The sequence below is a fragment of the Tursiops truncatus genome, chromosome 20, assembly GCF_011762595.2.
Source record: "Tursiops truncatus isolate mTurTru1 chromosome 20, mTurTru1.mat.Y, whole genome shotgun sequence".
NCBI classification, from domain to species: domain Eukaryota; kingdom Metazoa; phylum Chordata; class Mammalia; order Artiodactyla; family Delphinidae; genus Tursiops; species Tursiops truncatus.
In genome coordinates, this window is record NC_047053.1 from 46479555 (window position 1) to 46498257 (window position 18703).

Here is an 18703-nt window from a genome sequence, read left to right on the forward strand (position 1 = left end):
TGAGCCCTCCCAGGACAGAGCTAGGAACTGTATATACTAATTCATGCATACGCATCTATATTCACTTCTGTATCTATTTAGCTGTATATATGCATTTTTAAAAACCATGAGTTCATACTGATATCTCTGATTCCAACCCAATTCCATAGGATTCCTTCTCACTTCCCCTTATTTGTAAATTCTTTCCCTGACAGAAACGTGGCTCTCATTATCAACATGATATTTGCTTATATGATGTAAATCCCTTAAGTGTCCACCTAACCTGATTTTAGAACTCTAACATATAGTCCTGTGAGAAGCATTTACTAACTAGGGTACAGAATTGGGTTCTTCTGTGAGTTGAGGTCAACGCATAGAAGAGTATCCAGTGAGAAAGTACTGGTTTCCAAAGTTGCTTATGCGAGTCCTTCTCTTCCACCCCCTTCAGTGTAATTTGTACTATAGTTAGTTTCTTTTGTTACACTTTGCATTCCATTGTGGCTTCCTCACATACCCTGGTTGATTTTTTTTTTTTTGGTAATTTACATATATTGTCATGGAATTACATATGATTGTATAATTTTCATAAATGTTTATATGGCTTACATTAATTAGCTGTTATTATTAATGAGTCACCCTGGGATCAACTGACCATTTAGGGGAAAATAGCAATAAATAATATATATCATTAAAGATTTTAATATAAAAATAAACCATCAAAGTACCAGGAGGTAATCTCATATTAGTTTTATTTTTTTAATTTATTATTTTAAAATTTATTTATTTTAGGGCTCCCCTGGTGGCGTAGTGGTTGAGAGTCCGCCTGCTGATGCAGGGGACACGGGTTCGTGCACCAGTCCAGGAAGATCCCACATGCCGCAGAGCGGCTGGGCCCGTGAGCCACGGCCGCTGAGCCTGCGCGTCCAGAGCCTGTGCTCCGCAACGGGAGAGGCCACAACAGTGAGAGGCCTGCGTACCGCAAAAAAAAAAAAAAAATTACTTATTTTATTTATTTTTGGCTGCATTGGGTCTTTGTTGCTGCGCGCAGGCTTTCTCTAGTTGCGGCGAGCGGGGGCTACTCTTTGTTGCAGTGCGCGGGCTTCTCTTTGCAGTGGCTTCTCTTGTAGTGGAGCATGGGCTCTAGGCGTGCAGGCTTCAGTAGTTGTGGCACACAGACTCAGTAGTTGTGGTTCTCGGGCTCTAGAGCGCAGGCTCAGTAGTTGTGACGCATGGGCTTAGTTGCTCGTGGCATGTGGGATCTTCCGGGACCAGGGCTCGAACCCATGTCCCCTGCATTGGCAGGTGGATTCTTAACCACGGCACCACCAGAGAAGCCCGATTCTCATTAGTTTCAAATACATCAGCTTGTGTAAGCTAGGCCAGAGTTAATTTTTATGTTATCTATGTGGGTTGTACAAACAAATTATAAAATGTTTTAGCATGTTAATTAATTGTAAATTAATATCTGTATATAAAATCAATGTGAGCATTCCAGTTTTTTTAAATGTACAAAGCCATCATAAACAAGCCATTCAAGTTACCATTAATGATTTCATAGAGTTAATATTTCTTTCTGGGTTGTTTTCTTTTTTCTTTTTTTTTTTCTTTTTTGGTCCTTGTCAAATATATAAACATCCAAGAGTTGATGATGATACTTAAAAAAATCTAATGTTCACATCTGGAGATTACTTTGGCACTAATTCATTCTAAAAATTGACAAATAAAAGCAAAGGAACAAACATTTAATGTTTTTTTCTATACAAACTGTAATTTGAAGGGATTAAATAGCTGATGACTGGAGGTTCTTTTAAAAGAATTCCAGCTAAGAAATGCAGAAATGTTAGAAAAATCACCATTTTGTGATACCTAATAAAATGTTGCATGTTGGGAAGAGTCCTCAGCAGCTGATGTGGTGATGGATGATGGTGGACCAGGCAGCTCCTGGAGCCTACTGCACCTCACTGCAGGTGGGACCAGCAGAGTGTCCCCTGAGATGAAGCATTGGGAAGCCCACAGCACCTCCCGAAATTGACCTGGGGCTCATCCCCCCTGAGATGTAAGGGGAATAGAAGACCACACCACACTACACCACACCTTAGAGGATTCACCTAGCAAATCCAGAAGTGCCCACGGGAAGTTCTCACCACAGGTGTCCTGGCTTCCTCCCCACCTAAGTGCCACAAGCATAGAAAAGGCGTCAAAAGTGACTGTGGTATAATAAATAAGTAGTAAATTGATCTTTCTCCCTGGTTCCTGGGACAGAGCTCCTAAATCCCTTGGAATTTCCTGAATGATAGGATTGTCTTTTGTTATTCATAACAAGGCCCTTTCAATTCATGTTAATGAATGACTCTTGGTCGGCCCCTGGATAGTTTCAGGCTGGATGCTGGTCACCAGAAAGACCAAGACTTGATTACTGGGTTGGAACTCTCAGCCCCACCCACCCACTATCCCCTGACCTCTGGGGAGGGGAGAGGGGCTGGAGATTGAGTTAATCACCAACATTCAAATATTTAATAAGAACCCCCCTGCCGATGCAGGGGACACGGTTTGAGCCCTGGTCCAGGAAGATCCCATATGTCATGGAGCAACTAAGCCTGTACGTCACAACTACTGAGCCTGCACTCTAGAACCCGAGAGCCACAAACTACTGAGCCTGCGTGCTGCAACTACTGAAGCCCGCTCGCCTAGAGCCTGTGCTCCGCAATAAGAGAAGCCACCGCAATAAGAAGCCCCGTGCACTGCAACAAAGAGTAGCCCCCGCTCGCCGCAACTAGAGAAAGCCTGCACACAGCAATGAAGACCCAAAGGCAGCCAAAAAAAACTATATGATGCCATCATTTTAGGACATTAAATTGTCAAAGATATGTTCTTTTAAAAGATTAACACAAGCTTTTCTTGGAAAGGGTAAAACCAGGGATTTTCAGAGGTGACATGCTCCTACAGGTACAAAATCTTAAGGAATTACACAAACTTTAAGAACTAGTAAATGAGGGCTTCCCTGGTGGCGCAGTGGTTAAGAATCTGCCTGCCAATGCAAGGGACACGGGTTCGAGCCCTGGTCCGGGAAGATCCCACATGCCGCAGAGCAACTAAGCCCATGCGCCACAACTACTGAGCCTGAGCTCTAGAGCCTTCAAGCCACAGCTACTGAAGCCCACGTGCCTAGAGCCTGTGCTCTGCAACACAAGAAGCCACCGCAATGAGAAGCCCGCGCACAGCAACGAAGACCCAACATAACCATAAATAAATAAATTATTAATTTAAAAAAAAAGAACTAGTAAATGAGCTTAGTAAGGTTGCAGAATATAAGGATATAACATCAATACACAGAAGTCAACCAACAATTCAAAAATGAAATTAAAATTCTATTTATGTCAATACAAAAAAGAATAAAATTGGGACTTCCCTGGTTGTCCAGTGGTTAAGACTCCGCACTGCCAGTGCAGGAGGCATGGGTTTGATCCCTGGTCAGGGAACTAAGATCCCACATGCCACTCCATGTAGCCAAAAAAAAAAAAAAAAAAAAAAAAAGGAACAAATTTAACAATAGAAGTGCCAGACCTGCACACTGAAAACTGAAATACTGCTGAGAGAAACTAAAGATTAAATAGTTGTGTGGGGGTGGGGGAGGGACAGACTGGGAGTTTGGGATTAACTGTTACAGAATGGATAAACAAGGTCCTACTGCATAGCACAGGGAAGTATATTCAATATCCTGGGATAAACCATAATAGAAAAGTATATAAAAAAGAATGTATATATGTGTATAACTGAGTCACTGTGTTGTACAGCAGAAATAAACACATTGTAAATCAACTATACTTCAATTAAAAAATTAAAGGACTTCCCTGGTGGTCCAATGGTTAAGACTCCCTGCTTCCACTGCAGGAGGCACGGGTTCAATCCTTGGTCAGGGAACTAAGATCCCGCATGCCACAAGGCATGGTCAAAAAAATTTTTTTAATAAATAGATGCGTAGAAATCTCATGCTTTGGGTTGGAACATTCAATATTGTTAAAATGGCAATTCTCCCCAGATTGCTTTATGAGTCAATGTAATTCCTATCGATAGGTGCTTTTGTAGAAATTGAGAACACATTTTTAAGATTTATATGGAAATTCAAAGGACCTAGAATAGCCAAAACAATTCTGAAAAGAATAATAAAGTTGGAGAACCTACACTACCAGATTTCAAAACTTACAACAAAGCTACAGCAATCAAGAGGTTGTGGCATATAGATTAAGGAACAGAATTGAGTCTATAAATAAACCCTTTTTAAGTTTATGGTGAATAAAATTTCAACAAACGTGTGAAGACAGTTCAGTGGGGAGAATTATTAGTCTTTTCAACTCTTGACACGTGTTATACACAAAAATTAACTCAGAATGGAGTACAGACCTAAATGGAAGCTGAAATTGTACACATAACAGAAGAAAATATAGGAGAAAATCTTTACAACTTTGGCTTAGGCAAAGAGTTCTTAGACACAACATCAAAAGCATGAGCCATGAAAAAAAAATTGATGTTAGAATTCACTTAAAAGGTTTTGCCCTTCAAAAGACATCATTAAGAAAAAAAAGTCACAGAAAATATATCTGACAAAGGACTCCCATCCAGGACCCATCAATAGTCTTACAACTGAATAGAACAACCAAACTTAAAAATGGACAAAAAAACTTGAATAGATGTTTTACCAAAGAAGACTCTTCAACAGGGAAATGCAAATCAAAGCCACAAAGAGACACCGTGTCACATCCACTAGGACAGCTTTAATCAAAAAGACAGACAGGGACTTCCCTGGTGGTGCAGTGGCTAAGATTCAGCCTGCCAATGCAGGGGACACAGGTTCGAGCCCTGGTCCGGGAAGATCCCACATGCCATGGAGCAACTAAGCCCGTGCGCCACAACTACTGAGCCTATGCTCTAGAGCCCGTGAGCCACAACTACTGAGCGCACGTGCCACAACTACTGAAGCCTGCATGCCTAGAGCCCATGCTCCGCAACCATAGAAGCCACCGCAATGAAAAGCCCACCTGCCGCAACGAAGAGTAGCCACCGCTCGCCGCAAATAGAGAAAGCCCGCATGCAGCAATGAAGACCCAATGTAGCCAAAAAAAAAGACAGACAATGCCAAATGTTGGCAGGGTGTGCCCAACTGGAACCTTTTCACATTGCTGAAATGTGAAAAGGTGCATCCCCACCTTGGAAAACACGAGGAATTTCACACTTGGCAATCTACCCAAGACAAATGAACAAACGTTCATGCAAAGACAGCAAATGTTCACAACAGACAAAAAGGAAACCAAAAGTGCATCAACTGACAAGTGAATACAAACAGAATATGCTCTACTTATACAATAAACAGGAGAAAATGTGCATTCTATGCTGTAGATGGACTGCAAAACATTAGGTGAAATCACAAGACACCAGAATACTATATATTGTGTGATTCCACTTACAAGAAATGTCCAGGAAAGACAAATTTACAGATGCACAAAGCAGGACAGTGGTTGCCAGGGTCTGCGGGGGAAGGGGGGCTAGAGTGGGCATCAACTACAAATAACTCAAGGGAAACTTTCTTGGCATGAGGATTATGCACCTCTACAAATTTACTAAAAAATTCTTGAATTGTAAACTTTCAATGAGTGGATTTTGTAAATTATGCCCCAGTAAATCTGCCTTTCTATGTCATTAAATATTTTTATTTGAATAATATAAGAAGTTTTAATTAATCACAGGGTTTTTTAAATTAATATATATTAATATTTACTACAGTGTAGATGTTCTGGGGCTGCTCAGTGTTCTGCTCTGCTTTTCAGATCCCTGTTAGGAAAACGTTTGATATTGTAAAAGTGCCGAAATAAATGTCCTTGCAGCTAAACCTTTGCACACAGCCATGGTTCTTTCCTCAGAATTCTGTTAATTCTGTTAAGGTTCAAGGTGTACTTTCATAGCCCTCCCCAGCCCCGCTGGGCGTTCCGGGTGTGGCCATGCGTGTCACATCTTTGCTAATTTGATAAAAGGTTCAAAGCAGCATCATTCCTCCCTTGTGATGGTGCAGAAACACGTCACATTCCAAGGGGTCCAGCTCCTGCAGGTCCAACCTGCACCTACGGAAAGGATGAAGGGCAGGGACACAATGTCAGCACTGGGTATGGTGTTGCCAGCCAGTCCCAGTTGTGGGAGACTCTAAGGACCAGTGATCCTGGTCCTTCAACAGGACACTGCACAGAGCAGAGAGGATGATCCTATTAAAGAAGACCCTAGGGCTTCCCTGGTGGCGCAGTGGTTGAGAGTCCACCTGCTGATGCAGGGGACATGGGTTCGTGCCCTGGTCCGGGAGGATCCCACATGCCACGGAGCGGCTGGGCCCGTGAGCCGTGGCCGCTGGGCCTGCACGTCTGGAGCCTGTGCTCCGCAACGGGAGAGGCCACAACAGTGAGAGGCCCATGTACCGCAAAAAAAAAAAAAAAAGAAGACCCTAACACAACTAATGCAATGTATGAAGCTCTAACAAAAAGTAAAAGAACTCAGTACAATCAAGGAAAATATTGGTTAGATCTTTAATGATATTTAAGAGTTTGTTATATTTTCTTGGTTGGTATTCCAGGTACCTACTGCTCTTTAAATTACTCCAAAACGTGGTGTGAAACATATTTTACTATGGTCACAGATTCTGAAGGTTAGGGAGTGAGACAATTGTTTTGTCTGGTGCCACAAAGCAGGTCTTCTGGGTCTTCAGCTCCAATTTTCAGATTAAGAGAAGCCACACCCCCCAGCCTCACCCTCACCAGTCTTGACCAGAAGCCATGATGGGATGAGACTTCTGGGGGTCCTGGGAGGCAGAGAGTGTGTTTTACACAAGAGGGTCACACATCCTTTGTTTCTATTCCCGTTGAGAGGTGGAATCTAACTCTGTTATGATGTGATTTCTTTTCTGTTATGATTCCTACTCATCTTGTGTGAAACTTGTAGGATTTAAGCTATTGTTAAGACATGTTATGTAGCTCAAAATGGAGTCACACTGGCCAACGTGAACGTCCATGTTAATTGTTTTGAAATGTCTGTTGTAGCACTGCGAGTATCTTAAGTGATAAACTAAGAGTGTTACTTTAGATAAGAAGTTTGATGGATGATATATGTCACTGGAAGAGAAGGAACAACTGATAGAGTGAAGACCCCTCCCCCAGGGGGTAACTGTTGCTCCTTAAGAGACCACTAAGCCCAGTGACTTGAAGACTCTTCCCTGAAGGACCCGACTCCATGTTGTTGAGAGCTGTTCCAGCCTTTTGAACGTTGCCAGAGGCCCTGTCAGAGCGGAAGGCAACTTCCCATTCACACTTGTCTCAAGACCTGTGGCCAGACCAGAGATGCTGCTTGTGCTGAGACGCCGCCTTCTCAGACTTCTTCTTGGAGTGGTTCATTACCCCCTTTTCCCTACTTTGTAACCGTGTGTAATAAACTGAGTGATTCGTGAATTGAATGTTGGCTACTGTTCCCTACATCTCCACTCCTGATTCTCACCTGCCCTTACTGCTAGGCCGTGCCCTTCCTTCACAGTAGAAAGGCCTCTTGGAACATTTGCTCTTGGAGTCCAGCGGCCAAAATCCCATGGGAGTTGTGTGGGCGGTCCTCGGGCCAACAGCCCAGGCTGTTGAAATGGTGCCATCTTGACGGCCAGTCTTCATGGCCAGTCTTTATGGCTGCAGCACGACCAAGCTGATTACAACTGCACGAAAGAAAGCCCAGCCCTCAGCCCACAGAATAGGAGAGAACCATAAACCGCTGCTCCAGGCCACTGCGTTTGGTTGGTTTCTTTGTTTTTAGGCTGCGCCACGCAGCATGTGGGAATATTGGATCTTAGTTCCCCGACCAGGGATTGAACCCATGTCCCATGCAGTGGAAGCGCAAAGTCTTAACTACTGGACCTCCAGGGAAGTCCTGGAGTGGTTTGTGGGATGACTGTACTGCTATTATTTACTCCCAAAGGATCCTTTTCTTTTTTTAATTTTTTTTAAAATATTTATTTATTTATTTATTTAGGCTGCGTTGGGTCTTCGTTGCTGTGCGTGAGCTTTCTCTAGCTGCCACGAGCAGGGGTTACTCTTCGTCACAGCGTGCGGGCTTCTCACCGCGTCGTAGGCTTCTCTTGTTGCAGAGCATGGGCTCTAAGAGCGGAGGCTCAGTAGTTGTGGCGCAGGGGCTTAGTTGATCCGCAGCATGTGGGATCTTCCCAGATCAGGGATCAAACCCGTGTCCCCTGCATTGGCAGGCAGATTCTTAACCATTGCACCACCAGGGAAGTCTGGATCCTTTTCTTTAGAAATAGATACATGCTGAAATATTTATGACATTTGACGTTTGCTTCAAACTTGCTGCATGTGTTAAGGAAATGAGGGCACACATGACACAGGATTGGACACGAGCTGGTGGTTACCTGTTGAAGCTGGGGATAGGTCCCCTGGGCTTCATAATCCCATTCTTTCTAGCTTGGTCCATGTGGTGGGCCGCCTCCTTGTCCTCATGCTCCTGTGCTCTCCTCCGGCGCTGTACTGGGGAAGGTCCGTGTGACCAGCAGAAGACAGCAGAAGCGATGGCACTTCTGACACTAGGTTGTAAGGGACACTGCAGGTTTGTTTTTGGCGCTTTCTGTTTCCCTTGCTTGCGTTCTCTTGCTGCACGCAGGATCTTCGTTGCTGCATGTGGACTCTTAGTTGTGGCATGCAGGATCTAGTCCCCCCACCAGGGATTGAACCCTGGCCCCCTGCATTGGGAGTGCAGTTTTGCCCACTGGACCACCAGGAAAGTCCCTCTGTTTCTGTTTCTGAGGCCTCACTTGGGGGACGCCAACTGCCTTATAGAGACGCCAGAAGCTGTGGGCAGCAGGGAACTAAACCCTCCAGCCAACAGCCCACTGCATATCCTTGAGACCAGGTCCCAGGCTCACAGCTGACCACAACTTCACAACACTGGAGCCGGAATCACCCCGCAGAGCAACTCCCTAATCCTCGTTCAAGATAGTAAATGTTGGTCGTTTTAAGCTGCTAAATTCCAGGGTAGGTTTTTACCCAGCAATAGGTGACTAACATAACAAGTGTGGTATTTTTCAAAAAGCACTTGGGTTATGGGAAAGCAAACTTTTGCTCAACCAGCGATTCAGCAGTGCAGCAGGACAGCTGGCTCTAGCATCGCGGTTTTCAGTGGCAGGAAGCCTCAGAAGCACACACCGAATAAATACCATACTGGAATGCTCTGTCTTTGGCCAACTCAACTTCCTACACGTAAAGGGGCCAGTGAGACTCTTAGATACAGAAAACTCGCAAATACTCATCAAAAGTTAAGACATTTCGAAAAGATACCAAGGTCAGTATTTCGCATTAAGTTCTATGGCCTAAAAGGCCCTCCTACGCGCAATCTAGGGGTGTGTGTTTGTGATGATTCTGGTGTTGAACATTTGGGGGCTCAGACCCCGCGAGGAGGAGGAGGAAGTGGGGTGCTTGGCGGGCATTGGCGGCGCGGGCTCCGCCAGGCCCACCACATTGGTCACAAATCATGGGCCCCACCTGGAGCTGCAAAATGCTCCTGGGTTGAGCGCATGGGCAAGTGTCCAATACTCGCCATGCGGCTGGAGAACCCGGGTCGGCCGTGGCGTCTGGGGCAGGAGCTCCTGGCAGGGCGACCACATGCTGACTTGGTCTGGAAGGAGCGAAAAGCTCGGCAGGCGCACCGATCCCTCTCCTGGAAGGGCGCGCCAGGCCGACACCCGCGGATGAACGTCCGGCGGTAACTTCCAGGAGGCCGGACAGCAGCGACTGGGCGCGAAGGCCGCCTCAGGCTGGACGGCGGCCATCCGCTGACCCCGGCTCCTAGAGGGGACAGGCCGGGCCCGTTTGTCCTCGCAGAATGACGGCTGCATACCCACAGAAGGAGGCGTGGCCGTGGGAGACGCGCCCGTTGACAGACGCGCGTTCCAGCACCTCGCGGAAATGCCACGCCGCGCCCACGTTCCGCGTGGGGCTCAGCGAGACTGTAACACTGCCCCGCCCCTTCAGCTTGCGGGCTGACCCCTGGGGATGCCCGGGTCCAAAAAATGCCTGGGGCAAAGGGCGTAGAAGCCCCAACGGGATAGGCCCCCGTAAACGTCCCCACCGTCGCACCGTCCACGCAGGACGCGCCCACGAGGCCGTGCCCACAAGATGGCGGCGGCGCGCAGACGCCAGGGCCCGCGCGCATGCGCTCTCCGCAGCCCGCTCGTCGCGAGCGGAAGTCGCGTGACCCCGGAAGTGGCCGGCCGGGCGCGCGCGGGCGGGGCGGCAAGGTTCGTCATTCTGTGCGGGAGGGAGCGCTAGAGCGGCGAGGACGATCCTCCGGTGAGCGCGGGCGGCGGGGCTGGCGAGCGCGGTGGGCGCGGCAGGCGGGGCGGCCGCGGGGGAGGAGGCCGGGGCCGCGCCTTTGTTCTCGCCGCCCGCCCCGCCCGCCAGCCCAGCCGAGGGGTCTGCGCCGGGCGGGGGCGGCATTGACAGCGAGCGGTGGCCTGGGCGTAGGGCGGGCCCACGTGCGGGTCGGGGGCGCTGGGATCCGGAGGCGGGGGCTTGGGTGCTGGGGGCGGGATCCGGGGGTTGTGCAGGCCTCTTTTGTGGTCGCCGCTCGTGCCCAGGACCCCCTCCCCGCTGGTGCGCGCGGGCCCGGGCCAGGCCGGACGCCCCTTCCCTTGGGCGGTGAGGTCCCCGCGCCCCACCCCACGCGCCGGGCCGCGCCCGGCCCAGATTGCAGGCCCTGCGGAAGTGCGGGCCGCGCCATCGCACTTAAAGGATCCTGTCGCCTGCGGCCGCGATTGAGTGGCGTTAGGGCGTGAGTCTTCAAGAGGAATTCCAGAGGAAGCAGCAGGGAGGTCTGGAAAAGCGGGCCGGCCCCACCCTGCCTGCGGCGGCCGGGCGGTTCCGGGTCCCTAGCGGCCCTTTGTAAGATCTGATCCTCGCACGGGTCCCAGCCTTGGCTATCTTTACTGGCAACTGGTGGCCCTGACCCACCTCCTGCACCTCCAGGTTAGATCTGAGCGGGTTTCAGATACTCCTCAGGGATTCTAGGGGGTGCGACGGTCATCCTTACCGAAGGAAGCCCAGTGGTTGCCCCATCGCTGCTCCTCGCTTTGTCAGCACTGCTGCGGGCTCTTCTGGGGCAGGGTCCGGAAGGAGGGTCCTGAGACTACCACATGTTTGCAGCGGTTCGCAAATTCTAGGTCGCAGACCCTCACAATTGGAGATACGGTTGGCAGACACTTAGGATCTCTCATGCCATTTTAGGACTTACCTGTGAGACTGAGGTTGGCCTTGTCATCTGAGCCTTAGGAGAGTCCTGTGTTTGAAGGGTGAGACAGAACTGACCCGTGTCTTGCACAAAGGCTTTGGTTTGCAGCTAGGACGTGTCCGAAGGAACCCTCTGGTTAGAGAGGACCCAGCAGGAGGGGTCCCTTGAGGCAAGGGCCTGGGCAGTTCAGAATAAGCAGCAGGACTTGGTCCTGATGTTGCCTGGAGGGACCAGGGTGCTGCTGTTTCCTGGGCAGCAGGGGAGCTGTGCTTGGTCTCCCCTAGGAGCAGGCTGCAGGTTCCATTTAGCTCTGGGTGCTGGACCTGGGGTGGGGTCCCCTGAGGTAGGCAGGGCAAGGAGGTAAGTGTGGCCCCTCTGGGCCTCAGGAGCCACTGTCTGGGGCCTTTTCAAAGTTCTGGCTGTCGTTGCTTTCCTGTTACAGAAGGTGCACCTCTCCTTGGGCCCAGGTGGGGCTTGGCCACCTGCAGAGATCTGACGCAGATCACCTGGGGGACTTGCAGAGGGGCAGGAGGGGGAACACTGGGTCCCTCCGAGATGCCACAGCCCATGCTACCCTGCCCACAGGTGTCCCAGACCTAGCTAGAGGTGAGTATGGCTGAGCAGGAGCCCACAGCCGAGCAGCTGGCGCAGATTGCGGCTGAGAACGAGGAGGATGAGCACTCGGTCAACTACAAGCCCCCGGCCCAGAAGAGCATCCAGGAGATCCAGGAGCTGGACAAGGACGACGAGAGTCTGCGCAAGTACAAGGAGGCCCTGCTGGGCCGTGTGGCCGTGTCCGCTGGTGAGTGGGCCCTGGTGGGTGTGTGTGGACACCTGTCGCTTTTCTGGATGTTTGCTACTATTTTCCCCACTGGTGAAACTCTAACTTGCTGTCACTTTGCAGACCCCAATGTCCCCAATGTTGTGGTGACCCGACTGATTCTGGTTTGTAGCACCGCCCCGGGCCCCTTGGAGCTGGACCTGACAGGTGAGTGGCATCTCTGAGGTTCCTGGCTGGGGCTGCCTGGCACCCTGCTGCTTCCCCTAAAAATAGTTTGTTGGGGTGCTGGCGCCCTCTTGTGGGGAGCACAAGAAGTGTAGCCAAGTGGTCTTAAAAGGCTCTGGCTTTGGTGTGGTCTAGGTCTGGGTTGCCAAGGCTTATGTGGGGGCGCCGGGTGGAAGGGGCACCCCACCAGGGCCAGAGGCTTCCCCTGGCTGAACCTCCTAGTGTGGCGTTCCTGTCAAATGCAGGTGATCTGGAGAGCTTTAAGAAGCAGTCCTTTGTGCTGAAGGAAGGTGTGGAATACAGGATAAAAATCTCCTTCCGGGTAAGGAGGAGGCTCAGGGAGGTGCCAGGGTCTGGGGCTGGGGATCCTGGCTGAGCCCTGCTTGGGGTGCCTCCTTGCAGGTGAACCGAGAGATCGTGTCCGGCATGAAGTACATCCAGCACACGTACAGGAAAGGCGTTAAGAGTGAGTGAGGGTGGGCGCCAGGCCCGAGCCCCCAGGAGGGAGGTGGCCACCCAGGGGCTCAGGGATCGGGAGGGAGAGAGGAAACACCCAGCTCTGCTCCCTGACTGACGCCTTTTCTGCATCGCAGTTGACAAGACCGACTACATGGTGGGGAGCTATGGGCCTCGGGCGGAGGAATACGAGTTCCTGACCCCCATGGAGGAGGCCCCCAAGGGCATGCTGGCTCGAGGCAGCTACAACATCAAGTCCCGTTTCACAGACGACGACAGGACTGACCACCTGTCCTGGGAGTGGAACCTCACCATCAAGAAGGAGTGGAAGGACTGAGCCGTGGCTGGGAGGTGGGCAGGGCGGGCGGACGGAAGGACGGACATGCCCCTCCCCACCCCTCCCGACCCCAGACCAAAGTGCTGACAGGGCCCGCCCACGCTGCCGCCACTCCCCCTGGTCTGCCTCCTGGCCGGCCTGTCTGTCCCTCCTCCACCCTTCCAGCCTGCTGGCCCCAGCCTCCTCGGTGGTCTAGTGTTGTTGCTGCTTCCGCCTGTGCTGTGGGGAGGGAGGTCTACACCTCCCCTTCTGTATCCCTTGAGGTTTCCCCACTGTCCTAACCCGACCTGAGGTCCTGGCAAGGGAGCCAGGCATTGCAGAGGGGCTTAGGTCCCCTGGGCCTTCTCTGTTGCCCCACCTCCTGTTCTGGCACGCCCTCCTGGTGGGGGTGGGGTGTACCACGTGGGGCCTCGTTGGGCCGGTCGTCCTCCAGCTTTCACTTCTCCCCGGTCAGTCCATCCATCGCTGTCAGTAACCGTCTAACCATGATGCCTTAACATGTGGAACGTGTGCTGAGGGGGCGTCACTAATCTCCTAACCCCGTGTCTGCATGAGCATGTGGTCTCCCCCAGTCCCTGCCCTGTCTGTGATCCCCGTGGCCCGAGAAGGTGTGTGGGATGTGCTGCTGCTGCTCCCCGGTCTGCCTGGGCCTGGCCAGTCCCCCTCCCCCTGGCCAGGGCTGCGGGGACGGCTCCAGGGGCTTGGGAAAGCCAAATGCCAAACCTTGAGCGGCCTCCAGTCCCATCTGGGAGGCTGGGTGTCCTCACACCTCTGCCTTCTCTGTCCCGGTGGGCAGTGCCTAGAGCCCACAGCCCCACGAGAGAGCCCTCAGCAGACAAAACCAGTGGCCAAGCCTTACCTGTCCCGCCTGGGCCTGCCGGCCTGGAGTCATGTGCCTGGCCTGTCGGTATTTATTGCCTCCATATGTGCCGTCCTCTGGGCCCACTGGCCTGCTGCCTCTGCCCCCAGGCTCGGTGCCACCATCCCCAGCAGGCCAACCAGGACCCAGCCAGGACAACTGTGGGACCAAGCTTGCACAGCTGGAGCCGTCCCCTGTGCCCCCCACCCAACCCTGCCCCTCCCCGGTCAGGCCCGGGCCTAGAACGCACAAGAGCCTGTCCTGCTTCTCCTTTTCTGACCGGGAAATAAACTCCCCCTAAGGAGCCAGGGTGTCTGCTGGTCGTCTCCTGGTGGGAAAGGGGAAGTGGGGCCCCATTCCTCTGCTACCCCAGGGCACCCAGAGGCCGGCCAGGGGCCAGGTGCAGTCGCCACTGCTCCTGTGGCTGTTGAAGGATAATGGGTTTTAAGCCCTTTCTTAGTCATGTCAGCCCGCGAGGCCAGTGCTACCCTTTCAGCTCTTGTGGGGAAAGGGCGGGGCACAGTCAGGCCCTGGACCCGGTGGGGTGTCCAGAGTGGCTCCGGCACCCGACTCATGGGCCCTGTCTGAGCCTCTGGGAGGGAACACTTTCAGCCTCAGAGAAGAGGAATCGTGCTGAAGACTTGGGAACAAATGGGATGACTGGGTCGCAAGGGACCTGGGATAAGGACTCCAAGCTAGGTAGGAAGGTGGAGAAGTTGGCACCATGGGCAGCAGGGCCAATGGAGGGTGACATGGAAGGCCGGCCAAGCCCCTGTGCCCTGTAGGGCCAGGCAGGGCCAGAGGTCCAAAGGTGGGATTGGTAAGGTGAGATGAACGGGAGGAGAGGGGGACCCTCGCTGCATGGAGGTACAAGAGAGCACCTAGCGAGCCCTGAAGGACTGCCAAGGGCCATGCATGCTCCACAGCCAGTCCCGCTGACCATCAGGGTCTCTTCAGGACCTTGGGGTAGCAGGGACTGTGCTGCCTCAGAGCATCACCTCCAAGGGCACCCAGTACCTAACACACCCTTTCCCAGCCCTAAGGCAGGAAAGGGCAGTTAGGAATCCCCAGCTCCGGAGTGTCGGTTCCAGAAACTCCCTTTTATGGCTCAGTGTTGGTTGCAAAATCTCCCTTTGTGCTGAGCCGGTGAGGAGAGTGGTATGTGTCACACCTAGGCAGCCGCTTCCCTGATCCCGCCTTGGCTGCACTCCTCCCAGTGCTTATCAGTAGGGTGAGCCCTCCCAGGACCTTATCACCAGCTGGGATGGACTCGGAGGTACCCTTTCACCTCCATCCGCAGTTCAGTGACCACATGTCATGCCAGGATGGCACCCACAGGGCTGGCTATCTCCTGGCCTTCCTTACCAGGGCCCTGGTGGGATTTTGGAGTCTGGGCGCTGGGCTGGGTAATGGGATAAAATGCCACTTGGTGCAGCAGCTGGCCCAGACGTAAATCCAAGAGCCGTACCCCCCAGCTCTGGAATCCACAGGGGTCAAGGACCCTAACCAGCCTCTCCCAGGACTGTCTGCTGGAGGCAGGGGGAGGTAGTGAGACTGCACAGCTTGGGTTCCGAGGCCCAAGGCCTTTCCCACTAAACTCAGACACAGCTACCTCTGAAACAGCTCTACCTTTGGAGGGGAAAGGCTCCCAGGCGGTGGCTACAAGTTTCAGTCTGCAGGAGCCCCGGGGCCAGCCACAGCCGCTCTATCTCTCCCTGTCCACCTCCTAAGAGGTCCAGTGAAAATCTTCAAACCTAGGGTCAGCCTGTGCTGGCAGCCGTTTGGTTTATTGGGCGAGGGCCTTCCGAGGCTCCGGCAAGCCAGGAGGCCTACTAGCTCTTGGATTTTCCAAGCTTTGGTTTGATATGTGAACTCAGACCCCAAGTGCCAAGTAGCACAGACACGCTGCCAACAGCCAGGACTTTGTTCTCGTTCCTCCTCTGGTGAAGGATTACATGAGGTGGCACCTGCAGGACCTGCATGACGTGTCTCTCAGGTCCCAAGTCTAACCTGATCCTTCTGGTTCCACCCCAAACCCAAACCTGTCTGTACAGCTCAGTGCCGCTGGGCCTGGGCTCCCTGCCCTAGTGAGCCAGTGCCTGTGACCCTTCCTCTCCACTCCCTCCCTCTGTCCATAGCCCTAGTCATCCCCAAGCTTCTGCCTCCTCAGCCATCCCCTAGATGGACCCTTCTTCCACTGAGGAGAGTGGCAGTGGACACCAGGTCAGCGCCTTTATTGTGACTACTCACCAGTTATTGTAGCTTGCTAGAATCTTCTCCATGCCCAGCACTGTCATACTTTACAATCAGGGTCCACTTCAGTCCACCAGGGCCACGCTCAACCACTGCACCTTCTTCCTATGTCCCAGCTCACCCATGTGCAGGGCTGTGTGGCCCATGGCACAGCCCTCACTACCCTGCTCCTGCTCCACAGTGGAAACCTGCAGTCAGGAGGACTTCCTGGGTGTCCAGGAGCCAGCTGTTAACTCCCTCAATGCCTCCAGTTGGGTTGAAAGGGAGTTGTTTTATTCTGAGAACTTTTTTTGTTTTTTTAATATTTGGCCACACCAGGCGGGACGCAGGATCTTAGATCCCTGACGGGGGATCAAACCCGCGCCCCCTGCTGTGGAAGCGTGGAATCTTTTTTTTTTTTTAATTAATTTATTTTTCTGGCTGCATTGGGTCTTCGTTGCTGCGACGCAGGCTTTCTTGAGTTGTGGCGAGCAGCAGCTACTCTTCGTTGCAGTGCGCAGGCATCTCATTGGGTGGCTCCTCTTGTTGCAGAGCACGGGCTCTAGGCGCACCGGCTTCAGTAGTTCTGGCTCACGGGTTGTAGAGTGCAGGCTCAGTAGCTGTGGCGCACGGGCTTAGTTGCTCTGCGGCATGTGGGATCTTCCCAGACCAGGGCTCGAACCCATGTCCCCTGCATTGGCAGGTGGATTCTTAACCACTGCGCCACCAGGGAAGTCCCCAAGAACTCTATTTTTGAGAGTAGTCTTTATCAATATGTTTTACCACTCAGTTGTTCAACCAGTGTTTAATGAGCACTTCCTCTGGGCGTGAGAGACCCCTGGAGGACATCCTGAAGCAGCTGTACTGGGTTCAGAGAGATGCCAGAGCCACAGCCACTGGGGCTCTGCTCTCCAAAGGTGCACTCCAGCTCAGGGCACTGGTATGAGAGTGAACACGGCTCCGTCGCCTCTTCCTAGAGTTGCCCGTGAAAGGCATGTGAGTGGCCTTAGGAAAAAGACAGACGCTGGCCCTCCCCTCAGGGCCAAGGCTTGCAGAGGTGTACAGTGAACCTGGCCTGTGTCCTGGGGGGAAGGATGCACCCCTGCACCTCACCCAACTACTGACCAACCCCAGAGACTGGAGACCTGGGGCATCCACAAACATGGCCTCCCTCCAGCTTTCTGGGAACCCCACTTCCCTGCGGACGTGCTTTGAGAAGGTGCACCAATGCAGGCAAGGCATGAAAATACCGTGCCCTGCCCAGGCCAGAGCCCTGGTTTTCACAGAACGATGACTTGGCTGGGTTCACCTGGGCTGCAGAACAGTGGCCTGTCATCACCTGCATCAAGGTGTGTCCCAATTACCCTTGGCTTTGGCCATGGAGGCCCAGACTGAACCAGAGTGAGAGTCAACCACAGCCAGCAACTCAGATCCTTGCTGTCCTGCGTCTGGTCTGTTCTCCCCTTGGTCCCAGTATTCTCATCTTTTGTAACTACTTTACCGTATGCTGTGAGGCTAAGCTGCCTCCAAACCATCACAAACTAATCAACATCTTGGTATCTCTTCACTCTGTCCCTATCAGATGAAAAAACTAAAGTCCAAAAATTTAGGCATCTAAACTCTGATTTCATGAGTGCCTCTGAAATCTAGACGTGGTACAAATGTCCCTTGTCTCAGACCCAAATTGTGGTCTGTAAATCGGGGTCATGGCAATCACAAAAATGTTGGGAGATAGGGCAGGAGATATGAGGCAATTCCCACCCTTTCCCAGAGAGCAGAGGGTGCCTGTGATGGCTTATTTTGAATCACTGCCACTCAGCGGGCCAGGACCCCACTGAACTGGGGTGGAGGCTGCAGCTGCAGAGACACATGTTCATAGCCTTTCGTTGCCTGAGGCCCAGCTCCTGTACAGTGCCTTCTGTGAGGTAGACAGGCATCCCAGGAGCTACAACCACCTCTGACTGACTCTTGTTCTACTGGCCCTGGGGGAGGGGCACAGAGAACCTGGTCTTGACCTTCAGGAATTCATATTCTAGGTGAGGAAGTACCACAAGAGATGAGAAGACAGGCCCTCAGGAGCTACGTGTCAATAAATGCAAACTCTCAGAAGTACAAAAACATCTTTTTTTCTCTGTTTTACCATTTCCGAAATCAGGATGTTATTATAGTGCCAACGTGTACATTTAATGTGGGCGTGTCCTCCTTTTTCCTGTCAAGTTATTAAATCGATGATGAATGAAAATCAGTGGGGTTGGCATTTCACAACCGAGGAAGTGAACACAAATGAAGAAGAGAGTGTAGACGGGGGTGGGGTGGGGTTAGAGTTAGGCTTTGAGCTGTGAAGGAAAAGGAGCTGCTCCGTCCAGAGCCGCGCCGCCCGACAGAAGCAACATTTGGGCGACGTATGTTATTTTAAATGTTCTAAAGCCACGTTAAAGAAAAAAACTGGAGGAAAAAAAAAGCTTTAATACTTTTACTTAAGTCATCGTATACAAAATATCTCAACATGTCAATATAAAAAGGC

At 51.8% G+C, this 18703-nt stretch overlaps 1 protein-coding gene and 1 long non-coding RNA gene across 4 annotated transcripts; one reads left to right on the plus strand and one right to left on the minus strand.

The window, feature by feature from the left end:
- Positions 1-1555: 1555 nt before the first annotated feature.
- On the minus strand, positions 1556-10466 carry LOC141277269 (uncharacterized). The gene is made up of 2 exons (XR_012328348.1): positions 8420-10466; positions 1556-6092 (listed from the first exon to the last, which is right to left on the minus strand). It is a non-coding gene; the product is annotated as an uncharacterized lncRNA (long non-coding RNA).
- ARHGDIA (Rho GDP dissociation inhibitor alpha) lies at positions 10227-18297 on the plus strand. Of its 3 annotated transcripts, XM_033847834.2 has the most exons (7): positions 10227-10352; positions 11875-12091; positions 12194-12277; positions 12541-12617; positions 12698-12761; positions 12889-13102; positions 18216-18297. In XM_033847834.2, the coding sequence occupies exons 2-6, from the start codon at positions 11902-11904 to the stop codon at positions 13086-13088; spliced, it is 615 nt and encodes a 204-aa protein (XP_033703725.1). In that variant the 5' UTR covers positions 10227-10352; positions 11875-11901; the 3' UTR covers positions 13089-13102; positions 18216-18297. The 3 variants fall into 3 exon arrangements, with proteins under 3 accessions (XP_033703725.1, XP_019796273.1, XP_019796272.1); XM_019940714.3 differs by lacking the exon at positions 18216-18297 and having other exon boundaries at positions 12889-14251; XM_019940713.3 differs by lacking the exons at positions 10227-10352; positions 18216-18297 and adding an exon at positions 10881-11027 and having other exon boundaries at positions 12889-14251.
- Positions 18298-18703: the final 406 nt, after the last annotated feature.